At 52.6% G+C, this 15,847-nt stretch overlaps 6 protein-coding genes across 6 annotated transcripts; 3 read left to right on the forward strand and 3 right to left on the reverse strand.

Moving 5' to 3' along the window:
* Positions 1–129: 129 nt before the first annotated feature.
* HMPREF1120_06658 (endoplasmic reticulum vesicle protein 25) lies at positions 130–1,150 on the reverse strand (the record flags this gene model as incomplete). Its single annotated transcript, XM_009160867.1, has 3 exons — positions 130–148; positions 254–681; positions 938–1,150. 3 exons carry the CDS (start codon positions 1,148–1,150, stop codon positions 130–132), a joined length of 660 nt encoding a protein of 219 aa, XP_009159115.1.
* Positions 1,151–1,754: 604 nt separating this feature from the next.
* Positions 1,755–5,686, reverse strand: HMPREF1120_06659 (uncharacterized protein; the record flags this gene model as incomplete). The annotated part of the gene is made up of 2 exons (XM_009160868.1): positions 1,755–3,191; positions 3,242–5,686. 2 exons carry the CDS (start codon positions 5,684–5,686, stop codon positions 1,755–1,757), a joined length of 3,882 nt encoding a protein of 1,293 aa, XP_009159116.1.
* Positions 5,687–6,273: 587 nt separating this feature from the next.
* HMPREF1120_06660 (uncharacterized protein) lies at positions 6,274–8,791 on the reverse strand. The gene is made up of 2 exons (XM_009160869.1): positions 8,450–8,791; positions 6,274–8,394 (listed from the first exon to the last, which is right to left on the reverse strand). The coding sequence occupies exons 1-2, from the start codon at positions 8,512–8,514 to the stop codon at positions 7,722–7,724; spliced, it is 738 nt and encodes a 245-aa protein (XP_009159117.1). The 5' UTR covers positions 8,515–8,791; the 3' UTR covers positions 6,274–7,721.
* A 378-nt stretch (positions 8,792–9,169) lies between these two features.
* On the forward strand, positions 9,170–11,017 carry HMPREF1120_06661 (26S proteasome regulatory subunit N3; the record flags this gene model as incomplete). Its single annotated transcript, XM_009160870.1, has 3 exons — positions 9,170–9,464; positions 9,519–10,819; positions 10,871–11,017. The coding sequence occupies 3 exons, from the start codon at positions 9,170–9,172 to the stop codon at positions 11,015–11,017; spliced, it is 1,743 nt and encodes a 580-aa protein (XP_009159118.1).
* A 545-nt stretch (positions 11,018–11,562) lies between these two features.
* Positions 11,563–12,267, forward strand: HMPREF1120_06662 (essential mitotic spindle pole protein DAM1; the record flags this gene model as incomplete). Its single annotated transcript, XM_009160871.1, has 2 exons — positions 11,563–11,883; positions 11,935–12,267. The coding sequence occupies 2 exons, from the start codon at positions 11,563–11,565 to the stop codon at positions 12,265–12,267; spliced, it is 654 nt and encodes a 217-aa protein (XP_009159119.1).
* A 1,617-nt stretch (positions 12,268–13,884) lies between these two features.
* On the forward strand, positions 13,885–15,800 carry HMPREF1120_06663 (ubiquitin carboxyl-terminal hydrolase 8; the record flags this gene model as incomplete). Its single annotated transcript, XM_009160872.1, has 2 exons — positions 13,885–14,562; positions 14,697–15,800. The coding sequence occupies 2 exons, from the start codon at positions 13,885–13,887 to the stop codon at positions 15,798–15,800; spliced, it is 1,782 nt and encodes a 593-aa protein (XP_009159120.1).
* Between the last annotated feature and the right edge of the window lie 47 nt (positions 15,801–15,847).

Raw genomic sequence — 15,847 nt, forward strand, 5'->3', positions numbered from 1 at the left:
TTTTCTTGTTATCGCTAAAAGATACATGAAGACGACAGGTCGCTCTCGTAGCAGAAGCCAGGTGCCAGGTATTTTTTTCCTCTCGTTCTGATGAAGAAAGCGGCGATGTACATCACTGGCACATCACATCTAGATGAGATGCTTGGACCTGGAAAAAAAGTGGTAGATGTTAGCACCACGCAAACCCATCCCGGGTACCTGAAAGCAATATGCTCGGTCGCCATCGCATAAAAATGCCCCAGGGCACACGTACCGGAAATAAGCCCTCAAATAAACAACCTGCCAGGCCCCCAAACCGACCAACATGCCCATGGTGCCCAAAGCAAACCACTTAACCCTCTCATTCGTACTCTCATTCGTATCACGCAGCTTCTGCTCCCGGAGTCGGAGGTATTCCATCTCCTGCACGATTTCATTGACCGTCTCCTCGATGCGACGCAATTCGGTTTCCACGGGCTTCAGCTTTTCCGAAGCCTGGATGGCCGACCAGTCGCGCGCATCGGCGCCAATGTCGATGTCGAGTTCGACGTGACGCGAAGGGTTGGGCGTGTTTGCTCGTCCGGTCAATGTGTTCTCGAAACATACGTCGAATGCCGTGTCTGCGAGACTGGTGAATGCCATTCTCTTTTCGCCGGCCACATCCTTGGGGCGGCCGTAGTCGTTGCCGACGGCGTCTTTGATCTAGACATGACACAAACACCACAAGTCAGTAACATGCACTAAATCGCTCCCGCTCCGCTCTGCTCCAAGCTCTCTCCAGAGACAAAAACCACTCTGGGTTCTCTATCTTTCGTCCCCTTTTTTTCTCCTCCTCTCTCCTGCTCTTCTCTCGCCCGGTCGCTCTTTCCCTCTCTCCCTCCCTCATCCCGCCTGAAGGTCAGCCTCCTCCCTCCTCGGCCCTCCTTCGTCGGTCCTTCGGAGGTTCGGTCTCACATACATGCATATTAACCATCTGTCCATCCCCCCTGCTTCCGCTCACAATGGCCGTAACCACAACCAAAGTGTCCTTGGTCACAAAGTTGCGTATGCATCGTTCGTTCTTTGCGCTGTGGCCCGAATGCGCGGGGAGTTCGAATTTCAATGCCTGCGAAAAGGAGACCAGCAAGGCCAACACACTGAGAACAGTAACGAAACTGAAAAAGGACTTCATCGTGGCGTTGGCCGACACCTCGTCAGCACGCGATGAAGTTGATGAAGAACAAAAAGAGCCGGTGCACGGCTACGAAAGTTTGTGAAGGATTGTCTTGGACAATTACAATCTCATGCCGCTACGCAGTCGTGTTTGAGGTTCTAGAGACGGTTCAGGAGAACGCAGCGGCAGAATACAGCGTGTTGCAACCCATGGTCACGTGGGCGGTGAATCGTCCACACCCACCCTCGGCCCCTTTTCAAGAGGGTCAACTTCAAGTTCAACTGCTGCACTCAGTCCTCGCCGCGACTGACTGTGCACTCTGAGTACTGATGTAGTAGACTGTATTGCTAACGTAGGAACAGACCTCACTACTTGGACAGTACCTAGGTGCTACACCTTTGTACAGAACACTGCATGCCATTGAAAACGTCTCTGCATTGACATGACTTAGCTTCTATCCAACCAGGTGCTTAATTAGTTCGAATAGATACTTGAGCCAAAGCCACATCTTCGATTCATTCGCTCAAGTGCTTCGTTCGCCTTCGCTTCTCGAAAACACTGGGGTTCGGTATTGTACATCCGGCAAGGAAAAATAACTAGCATTCCTCAAACACAGTTTCCATTACTTCCTGACGCTGTGCCTTCTTTGGAAGAATCTCATAAATCCAGGCTGGTCTTTGGTCAAATGGAACTTCTGCGGTGGTGTTTCGCTTCCCGGGGGCGGCCCTGAATTCATTAGATACGCAGCGAGGTCAGACGTATCTCCTCCATTTGTGTTAGTGGCGTCTCTTGGTTCGGCACGCATCTTTTGTCGATTCCTATCAACATGTGCCGCGTGCGTAGGTTGAGTGGGTCGATATTTGTCCATTTTCGAACCGACTTGAGTGAGGTGGGGAGACTCGGCACGAGCAGCGCTGCTGGATTTGACATTAACACCATTCCTGCTGGAAGTCGAGCTCTGCAAATAATCCCTCAGCCTGGAGTTGCTCATCGATCTCTTCACTGCGTCCGTCCCTTCCGGCGCGGCTGAATCTGGCTCTGCGGCCAATATCGGCTGGGTTGTCATGCCCGGAGGAGGAGCGGTGTTGCGGAGAAAATCGACCAGAGACTCCTCCTCTCCCCGTCGTTGTTGCGGGGGGGACATCTCTTCCATATCGTCCTCTTCGTCACTGTAATCGATAGCATACGGATCACGAACCCTTCGACGGGTTCTCTGAGGCATACCATCCGCTTCTGGAATGACAGGCTGGCGAGAAACGGTGTGTGCAGATCCTCCAGCGCCGGAAGCGAACTTGTTAGACGCGCGATTGGTAGAATCAAGGAGTCCTGTTCTTGAATTCATCGACGATGGCATGGATCTGATCGTTACTGAACTTTCTTGTGCGCTGCCCACAGAGTTTCGACCTTTAGAATCTTGTTCCGGTGGAGGAGCAAGTGCATTCAAATCATCAGAGTCCATGGTCGTCCGAAATGGCGCCACATTCCGGTCAATACGATGATCTCCTGGTGGTCGTGGAGGACCTTCGCGGATGAAATCGATCAGGTCTGAGCTCTCAGCAGTTCGAGGGCCTCTAGCATCTCGAGCTTGGAACTTGAGACGGTTGACAGGTTTCCCGGAAGTTGTCGCCGGCCGTTTTCCACCGTCCTCGGCATCAAACTTGTGTTGGTCACCACTTATCACGCCCTGGGCAGTCCCCGGCCGTGGTGCGAGTGGTTTGGGCAGCTGCATTTCGTTCTCCGGACCAGTTGAGCGTGCATAATCAGCCAGATCTCTGGTCGAGCTTTTGGCCATTCTAGGGTCACGGGGTTCCCCCACAGGCTTCTTCGGTCTTGAAGGAGAAGCGGAACTTTCATGTCCCGGATCTTTCGGCTGGGTGGTGTCAGATGTGATGGTGGGAGGCAATGGTACTTGCGAGGTCTGCTGAGAGTGCGAACGGAATCCATTGATGCTGCCTTTGGCGGAGCGCGACGATTTCGGCCGACTCACTTCCTCTCCTGGTGGAGCTGTATTTTTGAAGAAGTCCGCCAGCTCTTGTGTCTGACTTTTCACTTTGAACTTCTGACAAATAGTTAGAAAGGGAAGCACCTGCTTAAGATCGCTGTACATACCTCATTAGTCGGTCTCGCGGATTTCGGAGTAAGTGTTATGCGAAGTGTCTCATCGCTGTCTATGAGAACGTCGAGACTCTTTTTCGCTCTGTCCATTTCGTCTGTAGGTGCGGTCCGCACGAACTGATCATCGGCGTCTGAGCGAAGCCGAATATGCTGTCTTCCAGCCGTTGGCTGCCTTCCATCTATTGGGGCACTGGCATTTCTCATATGGGGAGAGTGAGCAATACCTAAGCCTTCTGGCCCAGTAGCGAAGGATGAGGTGGCATAATGTGGTATGCGATGTTGAGCGGTGTCGCCTATCCTTCTCTGTGAGGCTGAGGGATGACCGGAAGGAGGTTGAGGAAATCTGGTAGTTGGGATTGATTGTGCCACAGCAGCTCTGTCCTCGAGAGATGACGTCCGCTCCTGAATTACATTAGGGCGTGCAGGAGTGGTGGTTGCAGCTTCTTCGTTAACCTTGGGGAGAGTGGTGGCAGTGCGTCGTTCTAGTGATTCGGCGGACGATGTGTCAAAACGTTGGCGATGGTCGCCACCTAGGGTCCCTTGATAGAAGATGGCAGCCGTTCCTAGACTCCCGCTGTCTCTGTTGCTGGTCACGCTATCTCTATTGAAAGCGCCTCGGTCTTGAACATCCATCTGAGGACGTCCAGCCGTCGATGAACCTTCCCCAGCGACAACGGTCGTCTGAGCGTGTGTGGAGAGATCATTCCCTCGAACGGGTGTTCCAGCATCAGAGTCTCTGAAACCCCTGCCACTCTCTTCACTGGCTTCAATCTCTTCAGTGGAGCTTGGAGCATGGGCCTGTGGCTCACGATCAGATTCGTGGCCGTCACCGAGAGATCTTGCATGTGAACGACGGGCTACAGCTGGACCCGTTGCATCCTCCACAGTACTAACGCTGCCTCTAGCAGATGAAGCAGCGGCACGGGAGTCGTCGTCACTATGGAGGTATGTGGATTCATCTCTTCGAAACACTTTAGAGGCTTCAGCGCTCAAAGCTCCGGCGAGGGTAGCCACAGTAGTGCTGATTTTGCTGGATGTCGGGCGTGACTTCTCGTCAGTGGGGCCACTGACGAGAGGTTCTTCCGAGTTCTTTAACATGCTCAAGACGGAAGGCTTGCTGCTATCAGACGTTGCTCCTTCCGCTTGTTGTCTAGATGCCGTCCCAGAAACGGATCCAGTGGGGGGTAGAGAATGTGACCTTTTCCGTGTCCAAAATGGTCTTTGCGCACTTTGTTCATCACCAGCAGCCGGGGACACCGTGCTGGGGAAACTGCCTGGCATCTCTACCATGCTTGAGGGTCTCCTCTTCTCGAGGGTGGGCCGATCAGTAGGGCCTTCGTCGTTCTCATGTTCCGGAGAGGGCGCGAGACCGGGCACCTCAATCTCTTCTACGTCATTGTTGGTCATTGGGAGAGGAATATCGGCCGGTGCTGGACTGCGTGATGGACGGATCGATGGGCTGCGTTCTTCTTGGATGGTCGAGATCGCGGGAACGGAGGGAAACTTCCACTCTTGGGCAGGCGACTCTGGGGATGAGGGAGACAAGATAATAGGGGTCGTCGGGCGAGAAGAAATGCTGTTTCCACCGCGCGTGTTGCCCTTCCAGGAGCGCCAAAGCCGTATCAGGGGTCCCTCTTTACCGACACCAGACATGTCTAATTCCTCCACTAGGATGACATCTTCATCCGACGCACTGGTCGGGTATGTACCGTTTGCCGTATTGGGAGGCTTATTGAGCGAGTGTCGCCTTCTCGCATGTTGTGCTGCTATGCAGAGGGCTTGCTCGCCCAGAAACTCGAGGACTGTGGTGAGGAAAATGGCGGCAGAAGGAGTGATTGCTGCGGCGGCTCTCACCGAGTCCTTCACCGCGCCAATGTGTTGCCTCAACTCGTTGTCGTCCAGATAGTCCTCCTCATCTTCCTCTTCCATATCTCCAAGCTTCGCATAGACCATACAACGTAATCTGGTGAGCTTCCAAGCCAGATCAACATCGAACTCCGATCTTGGATCCAGCGTACCGACACTGGTTTGTACTTCCTCCATCTCCTCTTCGTCCAGATAGTCTTGCAACTCCTCGTCGGCAGCCCTCACAGCCGAATGGCCTAGCCTTTGTTTTAAGACGATAGGCACAGCAGAGCGAACAGCGCTCAGCGCAACGGAATGCGCTTTCGAAAGGATGTCGTAGAGAATCTGATCCAGGAAACCATTCACGAGCTGAAGTGCGCCTTCCAAAATGACCGCAGGCCGCTCGATTTCTGCATAGATCAATTTCTCTGCTTCGGACTCCGAAACGTAGGCCGGACGCGGGTTCGCATGAGGAAGTGTGGCTCTTGAGGACTTTGCCGACATCGAGAGCACGTCTGTACCCGAGCCCATACTGCGCAATCTCCTGACAGTGCCAGGGTCCTGGGAATCAGATCTGGCGCCCCGTTGTGCCATCTTGACTATTATATCGTGTAGGTAAGAAACAACCTGCCAGCTCTTCACAAAACAGCACAAGCACAGATGGCTCAGCCTAAGTATCCATGAGGGGCACCTTGGTGACGCTCAAGTGAGGTGGCAGTGAGTGACAGGCAGGGTCCGAGCCGGTTCCCACAAGGCGGGCGCTCAACGAGGCTGAACGTATCGTAGGATCTTGGACAACTACGGTTTTTGGCGCAAGGTTATTCTTCTGCACAAGCAGAAAATTGTTGCTGAAGTCAAAAAGGCTGTCTGCAGTCGCTGGTGGGCGCAGACACGGCGCGCAAGGACAGCAGCTGAGATTCGAGGACCTGCACCGAGCGAAGTGCCGTCCGGGAGGCTGGGGTAAAGCTCGTCGTGCCTCGTCCACTTCAGGGAAGAGGATGTCGAAAAGCAGCACCAGCACCAGCACCTCTTTGATAAGGAGATGAAGCGACTTTGCCGATGGAGGGAGCGCGAAAGATACTACAACTTAGTCGAACTCAGCTTCTTCGGGGCTGGTGTTTCAACCATGAACTGGGACACTGCATGGGGCCCTGTTGGCACCATGGACTACGACGAATGCGCACAGGTGGATTCCGGGTTCCTCTACCAGGTCTTTGCTAGGTGCGGTTTGCGGGTGTGGCCCTTGTATCCGTCTGCTCAAGTGGGCGACCCGTTCGACGGTAGCTCCACGGCTATGCGAAGAAACCTTTCCGCCATCCCTATATCGTTCTGGCTTTGGTCTGGTTGTATCTCATGCGCCCAGCCTCGAGAGGAACTGTACCCCGTAGTAGCTTTTATGCTGGATGTTCTCCATCTCCATCTCCGTTTATTCCACTTTCGCACAGCCTAATGGACCCTAAGCTCGAGCCCAATCTTTTCACTGCAGCCTCACGAACCCAACTGGGACAGTCTCCTGCATGCCCATAGTACAGAGCCCGGCCCCTGAATCCTATGCACTGACATCGGGTTCGCACCGTCCCTCTGCTGTCCAAAACCTTGTCCAACCACAGTGCCGTCAACAGGTCTCTTACACGATATTCGATGCGCATGCCGCTGTTCCAGGGGGACTGATCGATAGCGATCTTTCTGCTAGCAGGGCACAAAATCCATGAAGGGCCAGATGCCGCGCCGTCTTACCACGCTGCGGGCTTGCGATGAGGCTTGTGACGAAGGTTACAAGTAGTTCGAAATCTACCTTCTAACACTACACCGCTCCTGTCCAAGCGACTCAGGACTTCAGGGTTGTAGTCGCATGGCTTACTACCAGTGGTTCTCCATGCATGTCCTGCACTTGCAGCAGGACGTAACCAGATCGAGAACTCCGCGAGGCTGGCCAAAGAAGGTAGGAGCATATACTACCTCCCACCTGAGATTAGCCCGCGGTATCATACATGGCTGCATGGTTCTCGCTCTTTCACGGGAGGGCATTCCAACAGGATTCGCATGCTCGCAGGGTCCTGAGCATGGCTCTCTCCGATTTTTAGACGATCCTGTAGTAGTAAAGTCTCGTTGTGCGCCGGGAAGAAGTTGGGCTAGCACAACGCCACCAGGGCCTCAGCACCGCATGTCCGCCTCCAACATACCTAGAAAGTATGGTTGCGCTACTTTGGCCGACGATGATTCCCGCTGCCAACTGGACTTGGACAAACTTCGTCGGGGGTATTCGGCGCCGTACGGTCGTAGAACCCCATGAGCAAAGGCGTTGTGGCCAAGCTAGTGCTGGAAGGCCAACGTCTTCGTGGTTCCTCGCACAGTCGGCGGCCCGTGTCCATACCAATGGCAGGCATATAGTCATGACACGCTGATCGCAGTTGTAGCTCATTGGATGTTGCGCTTTTGTATCGCGTCCTTTGCATCGGAGGGGTATCCGTAGGGCACGCAGTGCAAGGCAATTTGGGTGCCGGCTTCATCAGAGATGCGTGTCTCTATATCCGGGGACGATTGCTTGCTCGACTTTGCGAGACAATTCGCGGGTCCATGCTGGGATAGACGAAATGTCATGAGCAATAGTGATTGCTCCCCCATAATGTCACCTCAAAAGCCCACCCAGGTCTTTTTCCATGCCGGCGACACGCTCTTCTAGGGCTCTCTTCCTTGCTTCCAACTCTTTGATCTCATCTTCTTCAAGTTGAAAGTCTTGATCTGTAAATTCCGTCATGTCGCCATTTCTGCTTGTGTTTTCATGTCTCATATCATCCCATTCTGCATGAGACTCGTCAAGCCCCTGGTTCTGACGGTCCAGCGAAGTTTGTTGCTTCGACACTTTACTCTCAAGAGCAGATAAAGAAGCTGACACCTCTCTGTAATGATTTCGGAGTGCTCTGATTCTTTCACTCGCTCCGGCAACAGTATACACCTCACATAACTTTTCTGCCCCTTGAAGTAGGACTTCGACGTTGACGCCGTCCCGAGCTCGGACACCATTGCTGCTTGATTTCCGGATTTCTTGGAGCATTTCACTGCCCAGAAGTCTCGTAATGACGGATTGCTTCGCATACTGTCCACCTGGAAACATACTCTGACGTGCATGAGGAATAACATCGGTGCCTGCAGGCCGTAAACCACTGTCTTGTTGTGTCCTGCGCACAGCATTGGGGTCAAGTGAGAAGAGTGCACGCTCATGGGGTTCAGTATCACGGATCAAGGTCGTTATTTCGTGGTCTTTGAGCAGGGCATTGGTAAAGATCCCAGGTGGGGGAAACCTGAGAGACGGTCAGAACAGAGCAGCCATACATCTGTATCAAATTTAAGACGTACTCTAATTCCGATATAGCTTGGGCAGAGAGCGACATCTGCTCCAAGTGGCTAGCAAGCAAAGCCATATTTGCAGACCAAATGCAGGCACCGGGCGTGTGTGCAGCGCTTCGTTACAGAGCAGGATACCCAGCGAACACCGTACGAGCGACCATTGTTCAAGGGTCTTGAATCAGTAGATTGAGTCCCGCTGACATCAAAACAATGATGACCTAGATGGTCATTGCAGAGGCAGTTGTGGGTGGCAGGGTGTTTGTTTGGTAGGGTGTACAGTGGTACGTTGTAGTCTGTTGCTGCGAGGGAAACGCGTTTGTATGTCGTGCCTGGCCTGCGCTGCTGCTCTACTATGGCCGACCGAAGCCAGAAATCCGCATCTCCAACCTCAACCACTGACACCTGACCTCATCAATCACTCCCCAGCGACCTTCAGAACAATACTGCGTTATCTTCCGTGTCCGCTCCTTGAGCTGTGTACATCTACTGCCAATCCACCGGTTTTACAGGGCCTTAAATCGAGAAGCTGAGACTGGCAAAGTGTGCCGATCGTGAGGCGGAAACGGACTTCAAACATCATCAAACTCGCGCCCTTCAACGGACAGCAAAGGAGCGAGAACCGCCTCATCCTCCCAACAAACCGAATCGCAAGCCCTGTATTTGACGCGTCCTAACGCCTTTCTGCCCCGATCAAGACCTTGAGAAGCCTCCCGCAGGTCCGCCGACGATATGAGCGGCGACAAACATCGTCTCAACGGTACCGGTCCGAACGCAAATGGCATTGATGGGTCAGAAGATGTCGAGATGAAAGAACAATCACAGAACTCGAAGAAGGGTTCTAAGCCCAACAAGGACAAGGATGGGGATGACGAGATGACTGTTGTTGTTCCGCCTTCGAAGGGTTCAAACGCTCCCACTGCTCCAGAGAAAGCCACCGAGGCGGACCTCAAAATCGGCGCCTTGAATGGCAATTCGGAGAATGAAGCGGAAGCCGAGATCGATCCCCAGGAAAAAGCCATATCAGGTGAGTGATATGGAGCTTCAAAGAGCGTTGCCGCGTTTGTTGACTTTTGGACAGAAATCAAAGCCAATCTCCCATTATTGGAGCGTGGTGTCGCCCAATTCGATCCGCGGTTCAGTCTGAGGGTGCTCCGTTCGATATCGTCAGTCCGAAAACATCTATCTGCTTACGTGCTGGCGACTGTCGTGATAGACGCGTACCCAACTCCTACGGCAACTGCCACTTCTCTCCTTACCGCCGTTAAAGATGACCCATCCTTTCCCTCGCAGAAAGTCGAAGAATGGCATAACAGGAAGGATGCAGCTCACCAGAAGGGTTCTCCGAAAGAAATATTGCCCGAAATCGATATCTATCTGTCAATCTTGGTGCAAGTCTATCTTTACGATAAGAAGTCAATCGATGCCGGTGCTCAGTTCTCCAGTGCCCTTGTCGAGCATTTGCGCACTTTGAACCGTCGCACGCTGGACGCTTTGGCTGCCCGGGTATATTTCTACTATGCACTCTTTTTCGAAGAGCTGGCTCCATTACCGCCGTCTCCTGCCGCTGCGGTGATCTCCATTCGGAAGAACCTTCTTGATGCGCTCAGAACGGCTACCCTGCGGAAAGATCAAGATATCCAAGCCGCGGTCACCACTCTCCTCTTGCGGAACTATCTGTCTACATCGCATATCAACCAGGCTGATCTCTTGATTTCGCGCACGAACTTCCCCCCGGCCGCGGCAAACAACCAATATGCCCGATACCTGTATTATCTTGGACGCATTCGAGCCATTCAACTCCGGTACACCGAGGCTCATGAGCACCTCACTGGTGCTACTCGCAAATCACCGACTACTTACAAAGCCAGCGGGTTTTACCAGGCTTCGACCAAGTTGCTTATTGTGGTTGAGCTGTTGATGGGAGATATTCCTGACCGCGCGATCTTCCGGCAACCTAGTCTGGAGAAGGCTTTGCAACCCTACCTTCAACTTGTTCAAGCTGTCAGTTCCGGCGATGTTACTGGGTTCCAAAACTTGGTCCAGCGGTACAATGCGACATTCCGCAAAGATGACACTTACACCCTGGTCCTGAGATTGAGGCAGAACGTGATCAGGACAGGCATCCGTATGATGTCTCTTTCATACGCCAGAATCTCGTTACGTGATATGTGCCTAAGACTGGGACTGGACAGCGAGGAATCCGCCGAGTACATGGTTGCGAAGACAATTCGAGATGGTGTCATTGAGGCTAGCCTTGACCATGAGCACGGGTACATGAAGAGCAAGGAAGTTGGTGACGTGTATGCTACCAGAGAACCCGGCGACGCCTTCCACGAGCGCATCCAAGCTTGCTTAGCTTTGCACGATGAGAGTGTCAAGGTATGTATCTCATTCCCATGGTTTCTTATTCCGATTCTAACTTCTCGTCAGGCTATGCGATTCCCGATGAACCAGCATCGGCTGGAACTGAAAAATGCTCAGGAGGCCCGCGAACGTGAACGCGAACTCGCAAAGGAAATCGTGGACGGAGAAATGGACGATGATGAGGGTCCCGGCGGCGATTTCGAAGGGTTGTGATCTGTCTTCATATTCTGCAGTGTACCATACATATGGACGGAGTTTGCGGGCTCAGTATGAGCTTTCGTAACTTATTACTGGCGCGGCCTGCACAGCAATTACCAATGGCCCCCAGAGGATACTGTCTTCATCGCCTGGATACCTTGGGGTGAACAGGACGTTCAGGGCCTGGTTCGATTGTGGTTGCTGGTGACTAGACAGTGTTGTCGGCTACAATGGCTGACTCCAATAGACCAACAACGAATGTAATTTTCTATCGCCCACCACAGATTCATCATCCAAGAGTACACCATCGGTTATGTTCCCAGTATAGCCGACCAAAACTGTGTATTGCAATAGGTCCCTTGGTATGGCACCTGTTCCTCGTGGCACACGTGACGCTGAGTTTATCCGGAGACCAATTGCAGTGTCTCGGATTGTGTTTGTCCGAAGCCCGCGACGTCACTTTCACACGCTTTTGAACGCGTTGTTTGTCCTGGCCTTCCACTGGCATACAGTTTCAACATACGGGCAGTGGAATTTTGCTTGCGTCGAACACTCACGACATGTCACAGTCTCGACCACCATCGCAGATGCATCTGCCGGGCAGGACCAGATCGCGATCTCCCGTTTCTCGTCCGACGACTCCGCTTCGCCCGTCCTCTCGCTCCTCATTCCGAACGTCGCAAAGCAATGTCTTTGCCGGACCGTCCCCTCTCGACAATTTAGAACCTCAGTTTGCAGAACTGGGCGACTCAATGGCGGATCTAGAGGCTAACATGATGCATCTTCAACTCATGCATGAAAGTCTCAGTCGATTTGCAGAAAGCTTCGCCAGTTTCTTGTACGGCTTGAACATGAATGCATTTGTTGTCGACTTTCCTGAAGTACGCTTGTTCTTCTGTTGCAAGAGATTTAGACTGACATTGTGCTCATAGGCTCCAATCCCGGCATCATTCGAGCGTTTTCAGAAACGTCAGGGCCAAAAGCAGGCCGATGAGACGGGCATCTTGCAAAACAGTGCCCCGGAGAGTGGACTGGTGGAGGCCGAACCCACTTCCTTGAACGCAGATGCCAGCTTTGCAAGTCTGAAGGCCACGCCTCGTCGAAAAAGTATAGCGCCGTCGGCCGTCCCGAGTACGGCATCGACTGTGAAACAAAGTGGTATTCCTGGTCGTGGAGGTAGTACTATAGGAAGAGCGGGCAGAGCAACAGGTCGAGGCGCGAGAGGAAGCGGTCTACCGCGCGGAAAGGGGAGAGGAGCCAGATAAGAGTGATGCTGCGATGCGCTCCCTGTTACCCATGGTGTTTCAAGAAACACAGCGGTGATGTTGGTTCAACTGCCCACTTCAGCCTTAGCGACTGGCTTTTTTCTGTCTTGTCTCTGAAAAGGTGCTGGTGGAACAACGTCCTATCAGCCTGCTCAGGAAGCAAGTCTCCATGCATCCTCAAGGAGTCATACGAACTACCCAGCCTGTCTCTCGATGGCAACTCGCGTTGGGTAACGGGTCGAGTCTTCCTTCAGCGCATACAACAATCTCCCTCCTGGTCAGATGAAGGCTTTCCACTTCCTGGATCCTCGAAACCATTACGAGCTCCGGTGACAGCGACACTCATGGCAATCTCCATCCTCCATGTCATTGTAAGTTGTCCTGAACTCGCCTTTGGCACAGGCATCAGATACTAATCGCCTTTAAAGTGGCCACATTGGCTCCTTCCGAAAACCCCTAGCCTCGCGGCCACAGAGGCCTTTGCCATATGCATGTCTATACTCGGGCTGTGCGCAACTTAACAGCCACCTTGGCAGATGACCGTCTCCAGCGGTCGGGGACAAGTCCATGGCACTGCAGAAGCACCGGGCCATGGTGGCGCAGCGTTTGATGATCATGGGTATGGGGGCCACATATCTACAGTGACCGTTATCCAGAGCAACCCCTGGCTGAATGAGAGGGAGGCGACTGCAGTCCAAGCTGGTCGGAGTGGCATGGTGCTTCTATGATTTACGGCAGTATTATGAGGAATTTTGGCACAGAGCTGCCACCCTCATCTGAATCCTGGAGGAGCTCTTTTCGCGCAGAATTATGCCAGCAGAGAATGCGAGTGATGGCCGCTCTGAGGGCAGGACCATGAAGCCGAAATCCAGATCGATACCTTTCGAGATGCTGTATACTCTGTTGCTTAGGATCTTTCCCCTGGACACTCGCCCAGCGGCTTTAGGGGACCTAGACTGTACATACTGCTTGTTGTTGAGTTAGGTCCAGTATATGCAGGCCACTATATGACAAGGCTCCGGCTTTCATTAAGGTTTAGCTAGTACAACATCGCTCATCGTGTTGTTTTATGAAGTGTTGATCATTGCCTAGGTACGCATGTAATCCCGGAGGGCACAATACAAGATCTCAGCAATATGCCTGCGGCAATCTCTAATATTGAAATGAACAGCCCTTAGGGAATGTTCTATTCAGAGTTGTTTCATACGTTGTAGCCGCAAGGCTGATGGTGTGTTGTGCTAGTGTCGGTGTGTGGACTTCCCTTTTACCCGATTGGGCGGCCAGCCTCGGCCTCGTTGATCATTTGAACTGACCTTTTTATTGTCTCGCTGTGTTCCTTTTGTGCCGGTTGAACATAACACAACACATCACATCGCAGGCTGGGGCTATTGGTTTTGGTCTTGCCTATTGTTGATGTTTGTAGCCCTGCCACAATAGCCGATTGAGGCTCTTCAACCGCTGGAGCAACCATCGAACGACAATATTATCCGATCGCCTCTTCTAATCACAGCGCCACCAACATCACCTTCTTCCACACACCTTTCTTTGCCCAATCTTTTTCACTCTTCTCACTTCCAAAGATCATCCTCGGTGCTCTGGCAGCACATTTCAATCATCATGGCTCTCCTTTCGTATATGCCCACAGCTGGCTGTGAGCATCTGGACAAGGAGACAGTCGAGAAGATCCGGCGGTTTCGAAAATCCCCCCGAAATGGTATTGACCGGGACTTTGCCCAATATGTATGTCTGCAATGTTCAATGCCGGGGAGTTTTCCAAGTCTGGACAAGCACTTCTCCGAAAGCAAGCACAAGTTTGCCGTCAGCGAAAAATCCGTCTACTGCGGCGGTTGTAAGGACCTGGTGTATGACCCAGCCCTGCTGAGCAACGGCAAGAAACGCAAACTGGCCGAGTCCAACGAGGAAGACGACTCTTACTTGACTGCAAACACGTCTCAGCGACCATGTGGCCGTAGTGGCGTTCGTGGCCTGTTCAACCTCGGCGAGACCTGCTACATGAACGCCGTGTTGCAGATGATGGTGCACAATCCCCTGCTGGCAAGTTATTTCCTCGGCATGGGTCATCCAATCCACACCTGTCCCATCTCCAAGGAGCCAGAGAAGAAGGCCAATGAATCTTCGGATTCCGAAGATGAGGGAGCAGAACAGGAGAAGCGAGAGATGCAGGTCTGTGTGGCGTGCGGCATGACCGAACTGTTCTCGGACGTCACCATGGTCGATCAGCCATTGCCGGCTCATGCTGTCAATCTGCTTTTTGCATCTTGGAAAAACATTCCTGTAAGTTGAAGCAACTCTTGCGCTGACTTCTTGCTTTCGACTGCTTGAAACATTTTCTGCACTCGCCATCGTGGACGCATCTTCTTTCGGATTTCGAGTTGATCACTTGACTGACTTTTCTTTGTTTCTACCAGCAAATGTCCGGCAAAGGCCAACAAGACGCCCAAGAATGGTTCATGTACATTATCGACCGACTCCACGAGGCAGTGGCACAATACACGACGCCGCACAAAACCAACAGCATCAATGCCGCCAACGGGATCAACACGTTCAATCGGCAATGCGTCTGTTTCTTCCACAAGGTCTTCTACGGCCGGTACAACAGCCAAATCACATGCGACAAATGCCACACAGTCTCGTCGCGCGAAGACGAATTCTCCAGCATCAGCCTGGACTTTAAGCGCCAAGTTAAGCGCAAGAGGAAGGCGGCCAAGGAAGCAGCTGCCGCTAAGGCCGTCACCGATGGCAATGCTGCCACCACCACCACTACTACAAATGCCGCCGGTGGTGACAACAAGACGAAAGCCAACAACAACGCTGCCAACAAAGAACCTCTCCGGATCACGGTCCCCACTCTCCACGAGTGTCTACGTGCGTATACGGCTCCCGAACCGCTCTCGCCAGATCAATACACCTGCACGAAATGTGACTCACGACAGCCGGCTACCAAACAGACTCGCTTGCGCAAGTTACCGGCCATTCTGTGCGTGCACGTCAAACGCTTCGGCATGAGACAGCTGGGTCCTGGCAACTATGTCCCTGAAAAGTATGAAGGAAAACTGGATTTTCCATTGCACCTCGACATGGGTCCTTATACGACCAAACCGCCGCAGTGGAATGATTACGGAGATGGCTACTACGATGTCGACGACAACGTCGAAGCCGATGTCAAAAAGAGCCAAGCTAACGGAGCTACAAAGAACGAGAATAGCAAAGCCAACGTCAATGAGAAAGCAACAACCAATGGTGATCATAAGAGCAACACTAACAAAGCCGATGAAGATGCCAAAAATCACCATCGTCGTCGAGGTCGTGACGCCTACATGTACGACTTGGACTGTGTCGTGGTCCATCAGGGTGATAATGCCCACAATGGACATTACTTTGCCTTTTGCCGCCAGGACAACAAGTGGTTTCGCTTCGACGACGAGATCGTCTCCGCCACCACGACCGAAGATGTCTTGAGACAGGAAGCGTACTTGTTGTTCTACTCGTTGCGAAGCTTGGAATCGGTCTAGTCAAGAGAGGACAGCAAATGGTTCCGCTTAGCTTCGACGATGAAATC

The sequence above is a fragment of the Exophiala dermatitidis genome (assembly GCF_000230625.1).
Source record: "Exophiala dermatitidis NIH/UT8656 unplaced genomic scaffold supercont1.5, whole genome shotgun sequence".
Taxonomy (NCBI): domain Eukaryota; kingdom Fungi; phylum Ascomycota; class Eurotiomycetes; order Chaetothyriales; family Herpotrichiellaceae; genus Exophiala; species Exophiala dermatitidis.

Bases quoted from the DNA above. Each gene is read 5' to 3' on its own strand.
- HMPREF1120_06660 (XM_009160869.1), bottom strand. From the start codon at position 8,514: ATGGCTTTGCTTGCTAGCCACTTGGAGCAGATGTCGCTCTCTGCCCAA. The intron at 8,395-8,449 runs GTACGTCTTAAA...ACCGTCTCTCAG, and splicing joins CAAGCTATATCGGAATTAGA to GTTTCCCCCACCTGGGATCT.